Source organism: Mustelus asterias, chromosome 1 (assembly GCF_964213995.1).
Source record: "Mustelus asterias chromosome 1, sMusAst1.hap1.1, whole genome shotgun sequence".
Classification (NCBI taxonomy): Eukaryota; Metazoa; Chordata; class Chondrichthyes; order Carcharhiniformes; family Triakidae; genus Mustelus; species Mustelus asterias.
In genome coordinates, this window is record NC_135801.1 from 95,837,756 (window position 1) to 95,861,015 (window position 23,260).

General features: G+C 41.4%; 1 protein-coding gene across 2 annotated transcripts in view; it reads right to left on the reverse strand.

The window, feature by feature from the left end:
* Positions 1-23,260, reverse strand: part of sepsecs (Sep (O-phosphoserine) tRNA:Sec (selenocysteine) tRNA synthase) — a 78,249-nt gene that overhangs the window by 11,474 nt on the left and 43,515 nt on the right. For both annotated transcript variants that reach the window (XM_078215518.1, XM_078215526.1), the window contains exons 6-9: positions 20,002-20,155; positions 18,255-18,357; positions 9,565-9,694; positions 6,171-6,262 (exon numbers count right to left, since the gene is read on the reverse strand). In XM_078215518.1, coding sequence (XP_078071644.1) covers positions 6,171-6,262; positions 9,565-9,694; positions 18,255-18,357; positions 20,002-20,155 — 479 coding nt within the window. The remainder of the gene's footprint in view (positions 1-6,170; positions 6,263-9,564; positions 9,695-18,254; positions 18,358-20,001; positions 20,156-23,260) is intronic.

Sequence of the window (23,260 nt, forward strand, 5' to 3'; positions counted from 1 at the left end):
GCCACTATTAACACTCTTCAGTCTCTAATGGCACCATTAACAGTCCATTTGTCTTAATGTCCATGACATCCTTGTCAATCTCTCCTTGGCTCCAATCTATCACCGACTTTCCATTCAGCCCCACCCCTGCTCCAACTATATAATTCATTACATTTCTATCCCTCTTCAGCTCTGTGGAAGGATCATACAGACTCAAAATGTTAACTCTCTTTCTCTCTCCACAGATGCTGCCTGTCCTGCTAAGTTTATCCGGTATTTCCTGTTTTTATTGCTTTTTAATCTGTTAAGCTTTGAAAAATATGACACGGTATATGGAACAAAGCCACAAAACTCAACAGCAACCAAATGAAAAATATAAACATCATTCAATTAGAACTTATAGGTAAAAACTAGGGCAGAATCTTGCCCTGTGGTGAGTTGGAAGGTGGAGAATTTAATAAAGCAGGGTGGTGGGTGGAGACCCCATTGCCTTCCGTCTCCACATCAATTAAGTTTGTGGTGGGAAGACCTGTGGAATACCTTCCATTGGTGGGGTCCCTTGTTCAAAGGCTCTCTGAGCCTGATCAAGGGGTCTGGCATTAGGAAGGGGTGGTCCCGCTGAGGGCCACCACCCTGCCCTTGCTGTTGGCTTGTAAAATGTCTGATTGAGGCATGACGTGGCAGGCCTTCCCTCGCAAAGGCAATGAAAGGCTGTTGCTGGCTCTCCAGCCAATGGCTGAGACCCCATCACTTCCACAAGATTCTGCCCAATGAAAACTAACTCTCCACATTTAACACTGATAAGTAAATTCATTGTTTCAATGAGTTCAGGGTGTTTGTTCACACAGATGCATATAATTGTCCAACATGGAAAGATGCGGATTATCCTGGTGCATGGAGTTAATTAGTTGGCGTCTTGCCTTGCACAGTCACAAGTTACTTGGATGTTATTCTAAGTTTTCCTGTATCTCTGACAGACCAAACTGGTCTGACATGCACCTGTGTGGTGTTTGTTTTGTGCTGTTTTCAGCAATTCAACCTGCAACTAGTCAGGCATCAGTACACAGCTAGGAATGCTGTGAATGCAGTAAAGTGCTGTGACAGCTGCCATAAATCAGCAAAATTTGCAGTGCATTAATCTTTTCATTTGTGACAGTCATTTTTTATCGTGCGGAATTGAAGCTTATTCACATCACACATACCATTATGCATTTTCTTTTTAAAAAGGATCATTTAGGCAGGTTACCAGAAATAAAGACTATTCAAATCTCTTTATGCTGCCCCTGACAGTTCTTCTCTTAAGACTTAAAACGTTCACTCATTTTTCTTCTCATTTTCCTTTGAATTGGCTCCCGAACACAGTAGATCACACTGCAAACAGCATGCGAGATCCTGGACAGTCCGTGTCAACAAGATAAACAACAGCATGGCTTATAGGAGAGTTAAGACTAAGCCTGACTCTATCCTTGTCCCAACATCCCTACATGCTAGCAGAGATTAGCGAAGAGTCTCTCACAAACAAAAACAGAAAATGCTGGAAAATCTCAGCAGGTCTGACAGCGTTGGTGGAGAGAGAATAGAGCCAATGTTTTAAGTCTGGATGACCCTTCGTCAGTGTTTAACTTAGTGAAGAGTCATTTTGGTTTCCTCCTTAACCTAGAAACAGTGATACCAGTTCTAGATTGTCTGCTGACACTCTGCTGAAGGTCAGCCACAACTGAGGACCTTCCTTTCCTGCGTTGCTTAGCTGAGCCATCAGAGGAAGTTACCATTTAGTTCTTTATAGAACAGCACACAACTGCTTATCGGTTGAGCATTTTGTTCCGTCTATTAATCTGAAACAGCTGCCAAGGACAATTTCTTTTCCCCAGTAAAGAACAGAGATATGACAGAGCCATAGTGTTTCTGTAGGAACCTGTCTGGATTAATATATCAAAATAATTTCTGAATACAATTGAATATTCTTGCTCATACTTCTCCTACAACAGTTCACAAATACAACCACAAAATTTAAAAGGATTTATGAGATGACTAATCTGACTCGGCATTTCAATGCAGTAAGACTTCTGCATTTGATGTAAATTGGTCTGTTGGAACTGAAGCCTGGTTTAATGCACACTACTGTTCTAGAAACAAATGTTATACTTTACACCTCGATTACAAGGTGTAAAGTATAACAGGGTACAGGAGTAAACCTGATGAATTAATTTCTACAAGATTTTTCATACAAGGCAGCCAAACATAATTGAAAAATCACCAATTAGTAAAATTCAGATTAATGAGGTTTCCTTCACCATAACACCTTGTCTTATAATTTAATTGTTTTGCTGACAATGTTATACCGAAACAGATGACAAGACATTTATAGTCAATTTTTTTTAAGCATGCAATACAACAGCAATCTTTTGATTCTCTGAATAAACAACAGGAAAACAGACAAGAATGTCGTCGTGGTTTTGTCTGATGCACTGACTTTCCAGAATGAATGTCCAAGAATCACAGCTGCTCATATTGGAAAATGTTCCATTTTCTCATAATTCTCACTTAACACCAATATGTGAACCCACTGGAAGATTTTAGCAGCGGTGTATTGGTGTCTAGGTGTCATGGCACCTTTCATAACCACTTCATGCAGGTCTAAATCAGATTAGATTATAAGGCAACACTGTGAAAATTAAGACTAAAACCAGTTATGAATGATCATAAAGTGATTGGGTCGGGCTCAATGGTCCTAAATGGACAAAAGTAACACAACACCATTCATAAATTGATATTAACTGCGCACACCAAGAAATTGATTCAAATACTGAAATACCAAACCATGTATATTACTGGGGTTTGACTATAATGATGCAGCAGAGAAGAAGGCCATTCAGCCCAATGTGCCTGTGCTGCTCTTTGCTGACCTATCCAATTAATCTCTGCTCTTTCCCCTTAGCCATGTAATTTTTTCCCCCTTCATGTATTTATTCAATTATCTTTTGAATGGTACTGTTGAATCTGCTCCACTACCCTTTCAGGCTGTGCATTCCGAATCACAACAGCTTGCCGTGTGAAACAATATTTCCTCATGTCCCCTCTGGCTTTTTGTCAATCGCCTGAAATCTGTATTCTCTAGTTACTGATTGTTCTGCCACTGGAAACACTTTTTCCTATTTACTCTGTCAAAACCGTTCAATGCCTGTATCAAATCTCCACTAAATTTTCTGTCTTAAGGAGAATAACTTCAGCTTCTCCGGCCTATCCATATAATTGAAGTCCTTCATCCAAAGTACAGTTCTAGTAAATTGCTTCTGCACACTAAGACCTTGACATCCTTCCTAAAGAGTAGTGCCCAGAATTGAATAAAATATCGTATTGAAGTCTAACTAGTGTTTAATAAACGTTGAGCAAAACTTCTGAAATAAAAGCAAAATACTGCAGATGCTGGAGATCAGAAATGAAAACAGAAAGTGCAGGAAAAACCCAGCCGTTTTGGCAGTATCTGTGGAGAGAGAAACAGAGCTAATGCTTCAAGTCCAATATGATTCTTCTTCACAGAGAAGGCCTTAGCAGTCACCTACATATCCACCGGAACCCTACCAAGCACTCCAGCTGACAAATATGGTCATTTTATCTCAAAGGACAAACAAGACAAGAGCTGCTGATCTATTCTCATAGTTTCTCTTTGTCCCTCTTTTCTCTCTCATATTTCCCTTGTATTTTATATGTTATGCCTAGTCCTCTACTGTAGTATGAACCTTACAATTGCCATAAGCTTTGATTTCCTTTCTCATTTTAAACTTTATGGGAGTTCAGAAGTAAGGATGTCTTATTGCATTATACAGGGCCTTGGTGAGGCCACACCTGGAGTACTGAGTGCAGTTTTGGTTTGCCTACCCAAGAAAGGATATACTTGCCATAGAGGGAGTGCAGCAGAAGTTCACGAGGCTGATACGGGGTTGTCGTGACTGTCTTATCAGGGGAAATTGGTTTGACTGGGCCTGTATTCAGTGGAAATTTGAAGGATGAGAGGAGATCTGATTGAAACACATAAAATTCTAACTGGACTGGATAGACTAGATGCAGAGAGGATATTTCCCCTGATTGGAGAATCTAGAGCCAGGGGACACAGGATATGGGGTAGATCATTTAGGGCTGAGATGAAGAAAAATGTCTTTACTCAAAGGGGAGTGAAGCTGTGGAACTCTCTACCACAGAAGACTGGAGGTCAAGTCACTGAATGTATTCAAGAAAGAGATAGGTTTTTTGTTTAGATTTTAATGTCATCAAGGGGTATGGATGAAAATGGGAATATGGCATTCGGGTCGAGGATCAGCCATGATCATATTGAATGGTGGAGCAGGCTTGAAAGGCCTAGTGGCTGACTCCTGCCCTTAGTTTCTGTGTTTCATTCATCAGTCTTCCAGATAACTCTAGCTTTGTTTGCCCTATTTTACCCTCACAGCAATGTACCTGGACCATCTCCTTTTTGAAAGTGATTCCACCTTACCAAGTGAACAAGTTTGACCGTTTTGTAATATTACTCTTCCTACATCTGAGGGGATCTCCAACTGAGGTGCACCCAAATTCTACAGCTGGTCCTCAGGAATCTTGGGATCAGAAGGGGGAATTCAACAAATTTCATTTATATGAAGTGTGTAGGGAAAAAAGACTTGCTTTTAGGTCGCACCTTTTGCAATATTAGGACATCTCAACACACTTTACAGTCAATTAAGTATTTTTGAACTGTAATCACTGTTGCAATGTAGGAATATGTCAACCTAAGCATAGAAAATATTGCAAGGTTCATTTCAGAGGTGCAATCAGACAAAAATGGACTGCAAACTAAAAAATGAGACATTAGGAAGAGTGACAAGGACATGACAAACACGTGGATTTTAAGGGGGTTCTTAAAGCAGGAGAGGAAATTGGAGAGGCAGAGGATGAATTTCTTCACTCATTGTGAATCTTTGAAATTTCTTACCTCAAAGAGCTCAGGATGTTCAGTCATCGAGTACATTTGAGGCTGGGATCAGTAGATTTTTGGTGTCCAGGGGAATGAAGGGGTTGGGCAGGAAAGTGGGGTTGAAGTCAAAGATTAAAATTGTAAAAAGTTGAAGGCCCAGCGTTGATCCCTGTGGCACACCACTAGTTACAACCACCTACCAGAATAAGACCCATTTATGGCTACCCTCTGTTTCCTGTTAGCTAGAAAATCCTTGCCAACATGTTCCCCCTCTACATCATGAGCTTTTATTTTCCACAAGAGCCTTTGATGTGGCACCTTATCAAATGTCTTAATGAAATTCAAGTATAGTACATCCACCGGTTCTCCTTCATGTGACTCATTCAAAGGACTCCGATAAATCAGTCAAACACGATTTCCCCTTCACAAAGCCATGTTGACTCTGCAACTGCCTTGAATTTTTCTAAGTACCCTGCCATAATGTCTTTAATAATAGCTTCTAACATTTTCCCTATGACTTATGGTAACCTAATTGGCCTGTAGTTCCCTGCTTTCTGTCTCCCTCCAAATTATGACCCCTAGTTCTGGACACCCACACCAACAGGAACATTTCTGAATCTGTCTGATCCTGTTAGAATTTTATAAGTTTCTATGAGATCCTCTCTCATTCTTCTGAACTCCAGTGAATATAACCCTAACCGACTTAGTCTCTTCTCATCCAGGAATCCGCCTGGTAAATCTTTGCTGCACTCCCTCTATAGCAAGGACATTCTTTCTCAGATAAGGACACCAAAACTGCACACAATACTCCAGGTGTGGCCTCATCAACGCCCTGTACAATTGCAATAAAACATCCCTATTTCTGTACTCAAATCTTCTCGCTATGAAGGCCAACATACCATTTGTACCATTATGGTATTTTCTGTTTTAAAAGCACAGTGGTGTAAAAGAATTGCATTTACACTCTCAGTTATTATACACTATTAAAATCAGAAGGAAGGAAATGTATGAAAAGTGATGGATTTCTCTCCGCATCAATTCTTTATACAAAACATCAAAAGAAAAGCACAAACTATAACAGAAAAGCAGATGCAAGTATATTTGGAGGAATGGCATTTTTAAAACTCCATTAGTAACGCAATATACCTGAATTCCACAATATGACAGCCATTTGCAGAGCATTAAAATGAAAGCAGAAAAATATTGAGCAGTAATGTGTAGATATGGACCACCACAAACTCACCTTTCTTTCTTTTAAGAGACGTTTATAACCATTCACACCGAGTGACAGTAATGTAATAAGAACATCAGTTGAGGGCGATGCTGAAGCTCGGCCTAGAAATATCAACAGGAAACATTTTTCATTCTTAATTATTTCTAAATTATACGGGGATATGGAGGTTCCCCAATATTGCGATTCTAACACTGAACCACACAGACTTACTTACCGGTGACTAACCTAAGTCAGGGAAGCAAATGGTGATGCCAAAAGTGGCTACAATATCCCAGAGCTGGTGATTAAGGAGGGAGATGTCCCAGTTATGATCACTTTGCAAAGGTCATTGATTAATGGTGACAGGAATGAACTCAACTGCTATGACCTCACTGCAAACCAATTCACTCGTACATGGGTTTTCTCCAGATGCTCTGGTTTCCTCCCACAGTCTAGGTGAATTGGCCATGCTAAATTGCCCCTTGGTGTCAGGAGGACTAGCTAGGGCAAATGCATGGGGTTACAGGGTTAGGGCTTGGGTGGGATTATGATAGGTGCGGACTTCATGGGCCGAATGCCTCCTTCTGCACTGTAGGATTCTATGATTTTATGAGAAATTGACACTTGAGCAAATGGTAGGGAGAGGAGATGGCATGGGGGGTGGGGGGGGTGTTGGTTGGTGGTGGCAACAGAGTTACCAGGGTGATGGGCCACCAGACCCACTAAGCCTTGCTTTTTCATGATTTACTACCTTCAGAATAGGAGATAGGAGGAAGAATTAAAACTGTGTTTCCAGGCACTTCACAAAGTTGCATTCAACAGAAGAATAATGAGGGTGAAAACAAACTAATTACTTTAAATAGCTTCTGACTTAAAACTAAAAAGAAGCCTTGTGGGTTGAGGATGCTCAGCATGAAGGTTCTATTTTAACATAGGAAGCTCCAAGTGTGATCAAATATACTCTGTGACTTTAAACAAAATGCTGCAGAAATGTACAGAATTTTAGCAGAGACAGGTATTCGTTTTGTGGGCAGCTAAATATTTGGTGTAGCAGGACATTGTATAATCATAGAGCAAAGAACAGTGTTGGGAATACACTGCACGAAAAAAACAACATTCTCTTAATGCTGATTAGCTGTGGGTTTTAAAAAACAATGCCTGAGATATTGCTGCACAAATAATGGCAAGGCTGTCAGCATTTGCAGTTATTACCCACAATAATTTTGGGCATCCGCACATGTGCAGTAAGGGAGGCAATGGGCTAGTGGTATTATCGCTAGACTATTAATCCAGCAACTCAGCTAATGTTCTGGAGACCAGGGTTCGAATTCCGCCACGGCAGTTTGTGGAATTTGAATTCAATTTTTAAAAAATTATGGAATTAAGAATCTACTGATGACCATGAAACCATCATCGATTGTCGGACAAACCCATCTGGTTCACTAACGTCCTTTAGGGAAAGAGACCTGCCATCCTTACCTGGTCTGGCCTACATGTGACTCTCGAGCCTCAACAATGTGGTTGACTCTCAACTGCCCTCTGAACAAGGGCAACTAGGCATGGGCAATAAATGCTGGCCAGCCAGCGATGTCCACATCCCACGAATGAAAAAAAAACACAGAAATCTGAAAGTTGTTGTCATGATTCCCCGTTCCTCCAAAGACTGAGCCGTTTCCGTCTTTGCTGATGGAATCAATTAGAGATTAATGATCCAGTGTCCTGGCTCTAAAAACAGCTGCAAAAGTTGGGTCTCGTTCAATTGGCTGTAATTGAGAGTGTTCAAGCAGCATAACATGTGATGATGATGCTGATCAACCCCTCTGGCCCTGAAAAGTTAATCTGGTATCTTATTCCCTAAGAAGAAAATTAATGTTGTAGATTTTTTCAAAAAACTCCTTTTTTAATATATAATTTTCCTATTTTGTTCTTTTATGTATTTTCTTCAATCCCCTGTGAATACTCCAATCTTTATTTCAGTTCCCCTAGTAGGGTTTGCCTTCTGGTGCAGTGGGTAACATCCCTGCCTCTGAGCCAAAAGCTCTGGGTTTGAGTCCCAACAAATCCTTCCAAACATGCGCCAATGGGAGGTGATAAGAACAGCCATGGAAAGATCACTATCCATAGCTCCAAACGACAACATACATGCAAAAGTGCTTGTTGCCACAGGAACTTGGACTCCTTGAGTGAACTGTAACACACCAGCAGCCCAATGATTCATTTATAATGCCTGTTTTTTCACTTCCTGATTTTCAGTCTGCATGGCACATTGAGAGTTCTTCAAACCAATTGGTTGAAAAGCCTCTCTACTCCTTGACCTGCTCATACATCGCCTGTAGAAGGCACCAAACTCAAACAGACACAAAATTACGTGAAAGTTCTTGATTAGCTTGAAAATAGTCTTTAGGCAACTGTGCTCAAGGAGAGCAGCAAAGGCCATTCCTTTGACACTCAGTGTAAAGTATTGTTACCATTGAACTTCTTTACAATGAAGTTTAGAGCATTCAGCCACAGAACAGGTTACTGAGGATGTTGCATTAATATTCTACACAGTGAATGTCAGGTGGCTACCTGACAAAGAATGCCACAAACATCAAAGTGGGGTGAATGATTTTTGAATACAGGCAATTACAGCCTAAAAAGAAATACTGACACTGAATATTACACCCTAATTTTTTTTAAGTGACATCATTAATATTCTGCATATCAGCCGCAGCAGGGGGTAAAATTTCAGGGGGTTGGTACCTCAGTGGAAACTGTAAAGAATCTGCATAAATGGCTGTTTCTTTAGGGTTTTCACTGATTATTCACCAAAGTTACAGCAAAAGATCAGTGGTAAATTGTGGAAATTTCACCCCACGGTGTCTATTACAGCTCTTTCTAAAAATGTCCTTGTGTTGATCAATTTCCAATGTGGCAACCGAAAGGTTTTTTTTTTAAAAGGCAGTTTAGAGAAACAGGATAGAAAAAAGGATTTGTTATTTGAGGCTGGATGATATTTTACAGCTCATCACTATATTTAAAAAAAATCAAGTGTGACATAACAAATAAATAAAGCTGGGAAAGCTTTGAAATAAAATGAAAGCTTTGCATTTCATTTATGGATTGATATCAAATTTTAAAAAAATATCATTTGAACGGTTTTAAGTTAATTTTTGTTCACTTCATAAATATTGACCTTAGTGAAATGAATGTTCCATCAAAGCTTAAGAACATAATCTCGTTCTGAATGTAAATTACATTCCATTCTTAGCCTATGTTCAGAGGAGCACTCAATCTAATGTAGGCTCAGAAACCTGAACCAGAATTTTGCACCAAGATTTTCTTACAACCAATCTCTATATAAATGAAAGCTAAACTTGCAGCAAATCTCATTATTATAACTGAGATTTACTTTATTAACACAAAGTGTCTGATAATGAAATACCTGGGTACATTTTGCTGATTTCGTTTACGAAGACATCATCAAAACCAGCTACTATGGCACCACCTACTGGAACCATGAAGTTCTTGTCCAAGCTTTGCACAAATGCATCTATCCGGCCAACACGTGCTCCCTGATTAAAATGTGAAAACAGTTAAGTCAATACCATAACTGCTTATTTAATAAACGTACAGTGTCAAAGATAGTATATCGTGTGCATTGTTGAAAACAGATATTATATCGAAGCTTTTCGTCTTACACTCATTCGGTTTGTCTTTTGTCAGGACAATCCTCAGAGAACCAAAGTCAGGAGAAACAATAATTTTACACTCTATGAGAAGAGGATGCTGACTGGTTGAGGCGTGGCCATGGCGAATACACCAGTTGATGGTGACTGATAGTTGACTGCCGAGCATGGTTTGAAATTTAAACCAGGCAGCTTGACACTGATTGGTTAAGGCATTGCCCTGCGGAAGGAACCAGTGAATAGCTATCACTTACTTTGTTTCGCTGAAACAAGTACAATGTGTGTACCTGTTCTTTCTGCCTGCAAAGAACAGGGACCTTGCATTAATAAATGTAACTTCAAGTACACGCAAATCTCCACACTGAGACTTAAATTGATTGTCAGCATAATTTTTAGCACACCGAGGACTGTTTAGTATCTAATGTTGGACATGTGGTTTGCGTTTTGAAAGCACAGGCTGGTTTGGCAAGGTCTGTATTATGCCCGTTACTAACAGTGGAAGGGTCATGCTGTTTGGTATGGTCCATCACTGAAAGTACGGTAGATGAAGCAAGGCTTTTTACACGCTTAAGTATTTTTCATCATATTTTAAAAAGCGGTCAGAGAACTTTAGAACACATATCTTTTAATTTATTTATTCTTTCACAGGATTGGGCATCACCATCTAGGCCAGCATTTATTGCCCATTGCCCCTGAGGTGATTGTGAGCTGCCTTCTTGACGTGTGTTACAGGTATATCCACTGCACTGTTAGGAAAGGAGTTCCAGGATTTTGACCCCGTGACAGTGAAGGGACAGCAACCTAGTTCCAAGTCAAGATGGTGTGTAGCTTGGAGGGGAACCTGCAGGTGATGGTGTTCCCATGTACGTGCTGCCCTTGCCCTTCAAAGTGATCAAGGTTAGTAATGTTGTGTCGAAGGAGCCTTGGTGAGCAGTGCATCTTGTAGATGGTACACACTGCTGCTACTGTGGTAGAAGAAGTGAATGTTGAAGGTGGTTGAATGGGGTGACAATGAAACCTTTTTGTCCTGCATGGTCTCGAACATCTTGCGTATTGTTGGAGCTGCATTCATTCGGGCAAGTGGGGAGGCAGTGGCGGAGTGGTATTGTCACTGGACTAGTAATCCAGAGACCAGGAACTCTGGATTACTCTGGAGACCTGGGTTCAAATCCCACTAGATGGTGAAATTTGAATTCAATAAAAATCTGGAATTAAAAGTCTAATGACGACTGTCTAACCACATTGTCGACTGTCGTAAAAACCCATCTGTTTCGCTAGTGTCTTTAGGAAAGGAAATCTGCCATCCTTACCTGGTCTGGCCTACATGTGACTCCAGATCCACAGCAATGTGGTTGACTCTTAAATGCCCTCAGGGGTGAGCAATAAATGCTGGCCCAGCCAGCAATGCCCACATCCCATTAATGAACTTTTTAAAAAGCGAAGAGTATTCCATCACACTCCCAACATGAGCCTTGTGGACAGGCTCTGGGGAGTCAGGAGGTGAGTTACGCACCGCAGAATTCCCAGCTCTGACCTGCTCTTGTAGTCACAGTATTATTTTTAGCTGGCCAAAGGTAACCATCCCAAGATGTTGACAGTGGAGATTCAGCAACGGTAATGCCATTGGGTATCAAGGAGAGGTGGTTAGATTCTCTCTTTTTGGAGATTATCATTGCCTGGCATTTGTGTGGTATGAATGATACTTGCCACTGATCAACCCAAGCTTGAATGTTGTCCAGGTTTTGCTGCATATGGCCACGGAATGCTTCAGCGTCTGGGGAGTTGCAAATGATGCTGAATATTGTGCAAACATCAGCGACCATCCCCATTTTTGACCTTATGATGAAGAGATGGTTGTTAATGAAGTAGCTGAAAGTGGTTGGCCCGAGGACACCACGCTGAGGAACACCTGCAGTGATGTCCTGAGACTATGATTGACCTCCAACCACCACAATCATCTTTCTTTGTGCTAAGTACGACTCCAACCAGCAGAGAGTGTTCTACCCGCTTCCCATTGACTCCAGTTTTGCGAGGGCTCTTTGACTACACTTGGTTAAATGCTGCCTTGATGTCAAGGGCAGTCACTCTCAGCGCACCTCTGGCATTCAGGTCTTTCGTCCGTGTTTGAACCAAGTAAAGTTTATTTATTAGTCACAAGTAAGGCTTACATTAGCACTGCAATGAAGTTACTGTGAAATTCCTCTAGTCACCACACTCCGGCACCTGTTCGGGTCAATGCACCTAACCAGCACATTTTTCAGATGTGATAAGGTCAGGAGCTGAGTGACCCTGGTGAAACCCAACTAAGCACTGGAGATCAGGTTATTTCTCAACAACCCTTTCTATCATTATGCTAATGATCGAGAGTAGACTGATGGGCCAGGTTGAATTTGTCCTGCTTTTCTAGACAGCACATACTTGAGCAATTTTCTGTATTGATGGATAGATACCAGTACTGTGGCTATTCTGGAACAGCCTGGCTAGAGATGTGGCTAGCTCTGGAGCATGAGTCCTCAGTACAGTTGCCGGAATATTGTCAGAGCCCAAAGACTTTCCCGTGTCCAGTGTCATCAGCGTTTCTTGATATCAAGGGGAGTGAATTGAATTGGCTGAAGACTGGCATCTGTGATGCTGGGAACCTCAGGAGGAGGCAAAGATGCATCATCCAATTAGCACTTCTGACTGAAGATGGTCGTAAATGCTTCGGACTTGTTTTTTGCACTGATGTGCTGGGCTTCCCCATTATTGAGGATGGGGTTATTTGTGGAGCCAGTTAGTTATTCAATTGTCCAACTGCTCTGGCAGGACTGCAGAACTTAGATATGATCCACTGGTTGTGGCATCACTTAGCTCTGTCTATAACTTGCTGCTTTTGCTGTTTGGCATGCAATTAATCCTATCTTGTGACTTCACCAGGTTGACACCTTATTTTTAGGTATATGTGGTGCTGCTTCTGGCCTGTCCTCCTGTGCTCTTCATTGAAGCAGAATTCATCCCCTGGTTTTATGATGATGGTAGAGTGGGGCTTTAAGGTTACAGATTGTGGTTGAATCAAATACTGCTGCTACTAATGCCCCATAGCGCTTGTGGATGCCCAGTTTTGAGGTGCCAGGCGTGTTCAGAATTTATCCCGTTTAGCCCGGTAGTCGTGTCTAGGGTATCACTAGGGTATCCTCAATGCGAAGACTTTTAATTCCAGATCTATTGAGTACATTTAAATTCCACCACCTGCCATGATGAAAGTTGAACCTCAGTCCCCAGAGGATTAATCTGGGCCTCTGGATCACTCATATTACCAATACCATGACACCACCACCCCGGCACAATTAAAACATTGAAAGGAAGGAGTGACAGCCAGTTCCATAACAATCATAAAGGTTTCTAAGACTCTCCACACTTCTTTACATTCCAGCTCTGATTGAGCTGCACACCTTGTTGTCTGGTTCCTAAACAGCACATTTAAAAGGGGAATCTTGTGCATATAATCTTTCATAACTTGTGTTTATCTCTAAACTGACATGACAAATGGGCTTGGTTAACAATACTCTGCATGCTTGATAATGAAAATGCAACTGGGGTTACTACTTGGATTACAAATTTATGACATCAGATTTGTGCTTATCGCAAATCTCACCGCCATTTGGGACAGGTGGCTGATTTTTCTTTTAAAACGTATCCCTGAAGATCAGAATACAAAACCTGTGTGAGGTGATTAAACAAAAACTTACATCCAGAAGGTTCCTTAATCAGCTGACATTTTTTGGCTACCTATATTTTTAATTTCTACATTGGTATTCCAAAAATAATTAGATCAATGTTCCAAGTTCTTTTTATATTACTTTAGATTATATTCATTAATAATACTGCACATTCAAATTATTGATTAGGGGAACTTGGGGGTGGCGTGATAATTTAGCACATTCTTCTGGGAGTTGTATTGAAATGTTTGCCAGTGTATAACTACTTATTTGAAAAAGATAGAATATCAAAGTAAAGTGAACATATTAAAAAATGTGGTGGGGGTGAAGATCCATCCCCTGCCCCAGTTGCCTGTAAACTGAAGCAATCTCAATCCATTTCCTCATCAATAAATCTGCCCATAATTTGCCAGAAATTAGCAAACGCACTGATCATGCACAAGGATGACTTGTGTGGGAAAAAATAGAAGATTATCACGCTGATAATTTTGGGGTGCTCATCTGGTGTTGGGTCTCTCCTAAATGCGTATAGTAAACTTAGACCAGCTGCATTGACCTCCCGGGATGCAATCAGATGGGGGCAATGGCAATAGATTCCATTAAAACATGCAGTTCCCATACCATATAACAAAAACCCTGCACCACAGCTCAGACTTCCTAATTATACCCAATCACAGTTTGGCTCATTGATCCATTCTCCGAGCATATTTAAAATGAGCTAGTTTGTCAAGCACCAGTAAAATTTCATACTGTGTCTAATTGAGAAAAAGATCAATGCTCATCAAGATGACCTTCACCATAAAAAGAATTTGTAAAAGACTTCCTGATCTCATATTTATAGGTCATTCAAAACACTCCACAACAAGTGTATTATTACAATGACAGTGTACTCACTATGAACAAAAGTGGGAGCTAATTTACACACAACAAGATCTCTCAGACAATAACCAAGTTGAATGACCAGTTGAACCTGATTTCACACTGTAGGCTGAGGCAGATTTCTTTACCCTGAAATCAAGGAAACCCCCGTCCTCTTTTCATGAAGTATCAGGGAATCTTTTGCATCCGCTTCAATAGGCAGACCGGACCTCAATTTAACTTGCATTCAAAAGGTAACACCTACAAATGTGCAGGGCTCCCGTCATACAGCTAATTGTAGTGTAAACCTAGATTACATGCTTAAAGAAAGTCTTGCATTTACAGAGAACTTTATCCACTCACCACATCTCAAAGCACTTCACACCAAATGAATCATGCAATCCCAACACTACAAAATTGCCGGCAGCGGCAATAATCCTACACAGGCCGTATCCCCATAACTCCACATATTTACCCTGCTAATCCCTTTGACACTAATTTAGCATGGCCAATCAACCGAACCCACACATCCTTGGAGTATGGGAGGAAACTGGAGCACTCGGAGAAAACCCACGCAGACACGGGGAGAACATGCAAACTTCACCCGAGGCTGGAATTGAACCTGGGCCCCGGGCACTGAGAGGCAGCAGTGCTAACCACTGCTGCAATATGGGAAATCTGCATTCATCAAACTCATACAAACAGCAATATGATAATGACCAGCCAGCTCATCTGTTTTAAATATTGGCCAGGGCACTAGGGATAACTCCCAGCTATTTGAAATAATGCCAGGGGATCTTACATCCTAGAGTGAGGCCTGAACAAACATTTCTGGACTTTCAGCATGTGTGCAGCCAGGTCAATAGCCTTTTATCAGAACTGGGAAAAGCTAGAAATGTAATAGGTTTTAAGCAAGTACAGCACTTTGTTCCTGCCTTCACAAAGGAGAGGGATGATGCAGCCAGTCGGGTTAACGAGAAGCAGTGTGAAATATTAGATACAATAAACATAAAATCAGAGGAAGTATTGGAAGGACTGACATTCTTGAGGGTGGATAAATCACCAGGGACTGGATGGATCGTTTATCAGACTGTGGAGGAAATAGCAGAAGCTCTGAGGATTAATTTTCAATCCTCACTACAGGTGAGGTACCAAAGGCTTTGAGGTCTGCGAACATGGTACCATTGTTTAAAAAAAAGTGTGAGGGGTAAACCCAATAATTATAGGACAGTCAGTCCGACTTTGGTAGTGCGTAAATTATTAAAATCAATTGCGAGGCAGGATAGAGTGTCACTTAGATTAATCAGGAATAGTCAGCATGGTTTTGTTCAAGGAAAGTCATGTCTTACTAAATAATTGAATTTTTTGAGGAAGTAACAAGGAGGATTGATGAAAGTAGTGCAGTGGATGTGGTTTACATGAATTTTAATAAGGCATTTGACAAGGGCCCAAATGGCAGACTGGTCAGAAAAGTAAAACCTCATGGGATGCAGGGGAATGTGGCAAGTTGGATCCAAAATTGGCTCAGTGGCAGGAAAAAAAGGATAGTGATCGATGGATGTGTTACCAAATGGAAAGGGGTTTCCAATGGCATTTCTCAGGGCTCAGTGTTGAGTCCTTTACTATTTGTGGTATATATTAATGATTTGGACTTGAATGTGAGTTGCATGATTGAGAAATTTGTCATGTAGTTGATAGTGAAGAGGAAAATTGTAGAATCCAGAATGATATCAATGGTTTGGTTGCGTGGATGGAAAAGTGGCAAATGGAATTCAAACTGGACAAGTGTGAGGTTTTACATTTTGGAAGGACAAATAAACCAAGGGAATACACAATAAACAAGAGGATATTGAGGGGAAGTGAGTGCATTAGAGTGCATGACCATAGGTCCCTGGAGGTGGCAGGACAGGTAAATAAGGTGGTAGAGAAGGTAAATGGAACGCTATCGTCATTGCACAAGGTATAGAATACAAAAGCAGAGATGTAATGCTGGAACTGCATAAAACACTGGTTAGGCCACAGCTGGAGTTTTGCATATAGTTCTGGTCACCACATTATAGGAAGGACATAATTGCTTTGGAGAGAGTACAGAGGAGATTTACAAGAATGTTCCCAGACATGGAAAATTGCAGTACAAGGAAAGATTGGGTAGGCTCGGGTTGTTTTCCTTCTAACAGAGAGGCTGAGGGGTGATGTGATTGAGGTGTACAAAATTATAAGGGGCCTAGATAGAGCATGTTTCATCTAGCAGAAAGGTCAGTTAACAGCAGTACAGATTCGATGTGAGTGGGAGAAGGATTTGAGGGGATATTAGGATAAACCTTCGCATGGGTGGCAAGTGTCTAGAACTGCTGTCCGAATTTCTGCTGAGCAGAAATAAAATGTGTCTAGAGGAGGTTTGAATGATAGAATGAATAACTGCCATCCAAAAGCAAAAGCAAGAGAAAAAACAAGAGTAAGAGTGAAACATGCAAAGAAAAGGAATCAAAATGGGGGTAGAGATTGCAGTCTGAAATTGCTGAATTCAATACTGAGCCAAGAAGGCCACAAATTCCTAATCAAAAGATGAGGCGTTGTTCCTTGAGCTTATGGTAAGCTGCATTAGAACACTGCAGTAGGCTGAGGACAAAGAGAGGTCATTTTCAGATTTTCACCATTCACATCAGCTTTTGTGCTAATTAAAGCAGTATCCTAATTTTGGAATTTGTTTCATACTAGGAAGTGTTTGAAATGACTAAGGGTGATCACGATTAAGACTTTCACAGTCATGGCTCAGTCAGTAACATTCTGAGTCAGAAGATTGAGGATTCAAGTCCCACTTAAGGGCTTGAGCACAGAAATCTAGGCTGATGCAACACACACACAGTGCCGAGAGAGAATGATCTGTGCCAGGTGCCATCTTTCAAATTAAACATTAAAAGCGAGGCTCTGTCTGTCCTTTCAGGCGGATGCAAAAGATTCTGTGACACTATTTCAAAGAGGAGTAGGAGCGTTGTCCTGGCCAATGTTTACCCCTCAATCAACATCACAAAATAGATTATCTGGTCATTATCATCTTGCTGTTTGTGGGAGTTTTGTGTGAAAAGTGACCGTTGTATTTCCCACATTACAACAGTGACAACACTTCAAAAGTATTTCACTGACTATGAAGTGCTGTGGGACCTCGGTGATCATGAAATGAACTATATAAATGCAAGTCTTTTGTTTTTTTCCTACCTATGCCCAGTAGAGAAGCCCAGAGTTTCTGCTGGCTATTCTTGATGACGCGACTGAAATGTAGAGCTTATTGTGGGTCACAAACTCCTGTCCAACAATTTGATTGTTTCATAGTTTCATGTGCTTACTTTTCAGAATTATTAAATGGCACACAGTAAACAAAGGGCACGCGGTGGTCATGCTAAAATAAGAAATGCAGACTGTGCAAAACGTTGGCCTGCTACTGATATAACATTTGCTACGTTCAGTTATCCTGATGGAAAACACGGTGGGCTTTCAGTTGAGATTTCAAAGTGCGCTATTCCTGCCTGTTCTACAAACTGACTCTGCAATTTACCCTGAAAGTGGCAGTCATTTTAATGCAATTGAAGGATGAGAAAACACAGAGGTGTAGTAAGAATAGAATGCTACTCATGGAAAGAATGTTCTTTAATGTATAATTAGAAATGAAAATAAAGTTTTCTCTACTCCTCAATTTTAGCAACAAGGTAGCTAAAAGTATAAAATAGAGAAACTCAGGTTATACTTCTGTCGATGTTTACTTTAACATCAGCAAACAGCAGAAAATACAACCCAAAGTATTTAAAATACTTAGACCAAATTAATAGCAACTCATTTCCACTGGATATTTTCTTAGTTCCTAATAGTTTTACAGCAATGGTCTTGCTTCATACCTGTTGAATGAGGTGCATACACTTGGACAACTGCACTCCATAAGCATTATTGACTATGTGAGGGACATCATATTTTTCACAAATTTGAGCCAGTTCTTCGAGTCTGCAAAAAAATACAAGCACGTCATAGGAATAAAGCCAACAAAGATCAACATAATACTTTTGTAAAATATTATCTGGAATGTACAGCACAGAAACAGGTCATTCGATCCAACTGGTTCATGCACCGTTCAAGTCTACTCCTCATTTAACTCTATACACATAACTCTCATTTCCCTTCTTCTTCATATGCTTATCTAGCTTTCCATTAAATACATTTATAATATGTCTCATCTTTCCCTGTGGTAACACGTTTCATCTTTCTATCACTCTTTGGATACATAAGTTTCTCCTGAATTCCCTATTTGATTTCTTGATGACCATCATACCTTCATGGCCTCTAGTTCTGCTCTTATACATCAAATCTCTGCTTCTATTCTATCAAATTTCACAATTTTACAGGCCCCAAAAGGCCCCTGGGCCTTTGCTTTTTTAGAGAAAAGCGATCCAGTCAGTTCATCCTTTCCTGATAATAAAACTGGGACACATTGAAAAGTCTTCAGAAGGTGAGGCTCAGTGATGATGCACTTATTGGGTGACCAATGGCAGGAGCTTTGGGGTTGGGGGGATTGCTCTTTAGAAAGCCAACTAGAAGATCATGTGATGACAGCTCCCAGAATATGTGCAGCCACAGTTGGTAACCCTGTTAAGATACTGGTTGATTTTACTGGTTGCCTAGCTGTCTGTCATGGTGCCATGCTCCACCTGCACCCTTTGATTGACAGTGGTAAGGGCCAATCACCTTCAAACTCACCTTCTGAGAGAGCCCAAGTAATCTCTAATAATTAAAGCACTGAAAAGGGCGATTACCTTGAGAATAAACCTCTGCATTAGTACAGAGTCCTTTTCAATAAGGCAAGGGTCGCAGAACGGCATGCACACGCGCGCACACACACACACACACACACGGCCAATTTGAGGCTATCTCGGTTTTCTATTTACGATTGGAAGCATCAAGGCAATCACACAGTTTTACTTAATGACCGTCTGGATATGAAAGGGTTTGGTCTCCAATCCATTGTGAAGGGCAATTGCTGTCATACCATTATGCAGGAGCCAAGGGATAGTAACAACTATTGCTGGACATCCCAAGTCTCTGGAGGTCTTTCCAAAGGGCTTGGCGGATGATGGACTCAAAAGGCCATGTTGAAGTCTTTGCATTGTACCAGGCACTTTTCCTTTCAGTATTCAGTACCTCCAACTGCAAAACCTATATGTGAAGGTAGAACCTGTCTCAACTACTCTTCCTTTGCATTAAATAGTCAACCAATGTACTGCAACCAGTATCTTAACAGGGTTACCATTTGTAGATTGGCAACTAAGAGTTACCAGTAATAGATCATTGCCCCACAGAATGAAGAGAGGGGAGAAAACAAAAAAGAAATAAAGGCATGTCACTCACTGTCCATTTTCCACACCACAAACATGAGTGCATCTATGCACGGCAATTAAATTTTTTTAAAGAACTAACAGCTTCCTCGAGCTTTTGTTTTAGCTTGTGCAATAATCACCAAGCCAGATAATAGCTTCTGCAGCTGACCAGTAGTCATAAACAGATTAACTCCTTCCATTTAGCAACATGGGTTAAATGGGTCGAATAGTATGGGGTATTTACCAAATCAGAAGCAAGCAGAGAGAGAAAATTTACCTGTCAGGAGCCCTTGGGGCAAAGCAGGAGGTAGTGGAATGAACACAAAGGACATTTTCTGCCCCAAGCTGTTGGATCTTGCTCTCAATCGTCTGCAAATCTGTGCGCAATTCATCTCCCTCAAGCAGATTCTCAATCACTACAGGTTCAAAACCTGATCCAAAAATAAATGCAAGTGCGGAAATGAATCAGTTCAATTATAAAACAGTAAGGAACATTTTACATCCCACACTGACACCTGATCTTGCAATAAATCAGGTTTTCAGTCAGCAACATATTAAAAATGAACAAGTGTCTGTGAGTTGATAAAAAAAACGTGAAAATCATTTTGTCACAATGTCACATAATAAAAAGCGCACAGGCATACAAATTGCATTATAAACTGAAATGTTAGCCTAGGGGAGATTATCAATCATATCTCCCTATTTTAATGCCATATCACAGTATAGGTTTATTATTTTGGAGTGGTTCAATTTGTTACTATACATTTTATCCAGTTGTTGAGGATTTGGGTGTCCTGTACCTTATACAAATATGCAATTGTTTTTGGACCATAAAATGACATATTTAATCCCTGTGGTTACATTAATGGAACATTTGGGCTTTAATAACATCATTTGAAAAGTGATAGTATTTTAATTGTCAAAGTTTTGATGTTAATGAGTACATTATTGAAATCTCTGTGCTAATACAGAGTCTTTTTTGATAAGAGGAAGGGTGGCAGAATGGAACACAGACATCGGCACAGCCAATTTGCAGCTGTCTCGGTTCTCTGTTTAAGATTAGAAGCATCAAGAATTGAGCCCGTTGCCCTCTGTGCCTGATTCTCTGATCCATCCTCCAGGCTCTGTTCTGGCAGCAGAGTCGATGAAATGTATCCGATAAAGTTAATAGCTGGTTGCTCCCTCGACCTCTTGGTTGGTGAATGCATCACACAGTGAGATACTAATTTGTACAAAGCAAAAAGTCCATCTTTGATTTTTGGTCTGTGCTGCTTTAGATACTCCCAAGCACAGCAGTAAAAGCTGAAATTTATCTCAGCATGTGTGGAGTGCAGACAAGGAATGAGATTTAATTCCCACCCCTGTGGTGAGTTTTGTGGTGGTGGGGAGGGGGGCATTTAATCAGGCATGAGGTTGGTGAGTGGGATCCTGTTGCCTTTCTTCCTCTGTCCTGATTAAGTCTGGGCCACGAAGGCTTGTGGACAGCCTTCCTGCCCTACTGCTAATTGAGGCCCTTAACTAATGCTCACTAGATTGATTCCAGAAAATCCGGCCCGAGGTCAACAGACCATTGCATGGTCCGTGTCCCGTCCGCTACGATTCCCGTGGTGGGTGGGACGGGAAGATTCCATACTTGGAGTTTGTCTTACGAAGAGAGATTGGGTAGTTTAGGCCGATGCTCCCAGGAGTTTAGAAGAATAAGGGGAGATCTAATTGAGGTGTACAAGATAATAAGGGGGATTGACAAAGTAGATACGGAGAGGACGTTTCCTCTCGCAATCTAAAACAAGAGGCCATTGCTTTAGGATAAGGGATGGCAGATTTAAAACAGAAATGAGGAGAAATGATTTCTCTCAAACGGTCATGGGTCTGTGGAATTCACTACCCCAGAGCATGATGGATGCCGGGACATTGAGTAAATTTAAGGAAGAGGCAGACAGATGTTTAATTAGTAATGAAGGGTTTGAAGGGTTATGGAGAAGGGGCAGGAAAATGGAGTTGAGGCTGAGATGAGATTAGCCATGATCGTACTAAATGGTGGAGCGGGCTCGAGGGGCTAAATTGCCTATTCCTGCTCCTAATTTGTATGGTTCTGAAGGTCCTGATTCTGCCACCACTAATATTAATCTAGCCATAGGGTGGGGAAATGCTGTGTGCAGAGCAGGGAAAGCAACCTGCTGGCATGTTTCCAGAGGAGGAGATCCCCATCACCTACATTAAATACAGCTGCAGGTTTCTAAATATGGTGCTGGAAAATACAAGTGTCTGGATGTTGGGTAAAATATGTACACAGTGACGTGGCAGCTATAGTACCGCACTGGCAGTAGAGGGTAAGTTGAAATAAATTTGCCCTACAGAAACCCACAAGAGTTTTAAAACCGAGGCATTGCCAGACTAGGAGGTGATGCATATCAGCAAGTACTGATATGATGGGTGAATGGAGATTGGTGTGAGTTAGGACAAGAGCAGCAGGGTTTAGCTGAGCTTAAGAGTGGGATTCTCAGGCCTCCCCATGGCGAGAGACAGCAGGATATTCTGGTCCCGCTGCTGTCAATGGGATTTCCCACTGACTCCACCTCATGCCACTGGGAAGCCTGCAGCGGGGCGTGCACTGTCAGTGGGACCAGAAGATCCTGCCGGCGTGACAATTCTGGCTTAAGCAGGAGGACATTGGAATCACAACATTGAGAAGTAAAAAAGAGATGGATGAGGGTTTCAGCAGATGAGCTGAGGCAGAAGTGGAGTTGGGAAATGTCACAGAGAGGAAGCAGGCAGGCTTGGTAATGGAGCAGATATTGGTTCATGGGATGTCAGCATTCTGGCAAGGCCAGCACTCATTGCCCATTCCTAATTGCCCTTGGGAAAGTCTGATGAGCTGCCTTCCACACCACACCACATGGACTGCTGGAGTCCATGTGGTGTGGATATATTGATGTGGAGATGCCGGCGTTGGACTGGGGTAAACACAGTAAGATGTTTAACAACACCAGGTTAAAGTCCAACAGGTTTATTTGGTAGCAAAAGCTACACAAGCTTTAAGGAGCCTTAAGCCCCTTCTTCAGGTGAGTGGGAATTCTGTTCACAAACAGGGCATATAAAGACACAAACTCAATTTACAGAATAATGGTTGGAATGCGAATACTTACAACTAATCAAGTCTTTAAGATACAAACAATGTGAGTGGAGAGAGCATTAAGACAGGTTAAAGAGATGTGTATTGTCTCCAGACAGGACAGCCAGTGAGACTCTGCAAGTCCAGGAGGCAAGCTGTGGGGATTACAGATAGTGTGACATGAACCCAATATCCCGGTTTAGGCCGTCCTCATGTGCGCGGAACTTGGCTATCAGTTTCTGCTCAGCGGCTCTGCGCCGTCATGTGTCGTGAAGGCCGCCTTGGAGAACGCTTACCCAAATATCAGAGGCCGAATGCCCGTGACCGCTGAAGTGCTCCCCAACAGGAAGAGAACAGTCTTGCCTGGTGATTGTCGAGCGGTGTTCATTCATCCGTTGTCGCAGCGTCTTCATGGTTTCCCCAA